This window comes from Eimeria mitis, genomic scaffold (assembly GCF_000499745.2).
Source record: "Eimeria mitis Houghton genomic scaffold, Emh_scaff329, whole genome shotgun sequence".
Classification (NCBI taxonomy): domain Eukaryota; phylum Apicomplexa; class Conoidasida; order Eucoccidiorida; family Eimeriidae; genus Eimeria; species Eimeria mitis.
The window spans coordinates 7,801-8,930 of NW_013571629.1; the positions used below are offsets into that span (position 1 = coordinate 7,801).

A 1,130-nucleotide genomic window follows, 5' to 3' on the forward strand; every position below is an offset into this window, starting at 1 on the left:
GCTGCAGCAGCAGCAGCAGCAGCAGCAGCAGCAGGTTTGCTGCTGGGTTTGTTATACCACTCCAGTATTGTTACTGCTCCTGTCTGCTGCTGCTGCAGCAGCTGCAGCAGCCGGCTGCCTGGTGGCTGCAGCGGCAGCTGCTGAAAGAAGCCCCACCGAGCGAGAGCAGCAGCAAGCTTTGCTGCTGCTGCTGCTGCTGCTGCTGCTGCAGCAGCAGCAACACCAGACAACCAGCCGCTCCCTGCTGCTGCTGCTCCTGCTGCTACAAAACAACGACCATCGTAAGGCCCTAAGGGGACATACAGCTGCTCTTGCTGCTGCTGCTGCTGCTGCTGCTGCTGCTGCTGCTGCTGCGCATGCAGCAGCCGCAGCCGCAGGAATGCATGCTGCAGCAAATAGTGAGGAGCATAGAAAGGAGGGCGATAGCTGCGACGCGAAAACTCACAGCTGCAGCAGCAGCAGCAGCAGCAGCAACAGCAGCAGAAGCAGCAGCAGCAGCGGCAGAAGCAACAGCGGCAGCAGAAGCAGCAGCAGCAGCAGCAACAGCAGCAGCAGCAGAAGCAGCAGCAGAAGCAGCGGCAGAAGCAACAGTAATGAAAGAAGCAGCAGAATAAGCAGCAGTATGCAGCAGCTGTCAGCAGCAGCAGCAGCAGCAGCAGCAGCAGATCGCCTAGGAGCAGCAGCAACATAAACTAAGACAGCAGCAACAGCAGCAGCATCTACCCCAGCAGCAGCAACAGCAACAGCAGCAGCACCACAGCAACATCAACAGCAGCAGCAGCAGCAACAGCAGCAGCACCACCCCCACCAACAGCAGCAGCAACAGTAGCAACAGCAGCAGCAGCACCACCACCAGACACAGCACCACCACCATCAACAGCAGCAGCAGCAGCAGCAACAGCAGCAGCAGTACCACCACCACTCCCACCAACAGCAGCAGCAACAGCAGCAACAGCAGCAGCACCACCACCACCAGCCACAGCACCACCACCATCAACAGCAGCAGCAGCACCACCATCAACAGCAGCAGCAGCACCACCATCAACAGCAGCAGCAGCAGCAGCAGCAGCAGCAGCAGCAGCAGCAGCAGCAGCACACCGTTTGAGTATATATTTCATTAGGGGCCCTGA

At 58.9% G+C, this 1,130-nt stretch overlaps 1 protein-coding gene across 1 annotated transcript in view; it reads right to left on the bottom strand.

Moving 5' to 3' along the window:
• The window catches only part of EMH_0008140 (uncharacterized protein), a gene marked incomplete at both ends in the record, with an annotated part of 3,877 nt that overhangs the window by 1,231 nt on the left and 1,516 nt on the right, over window positions 1–1,130 (bottom strand). Inside the window, one exon of the mRNA XM_013498248.1 lies at window positions 157–426. Within this exon, the coding sequence (XP_013353702.1) occupies window positions 157–426 (270 nt within the window). The remainder of the gene's footprint in view (window positions 1–156; window positions 427–1,130) is intronic.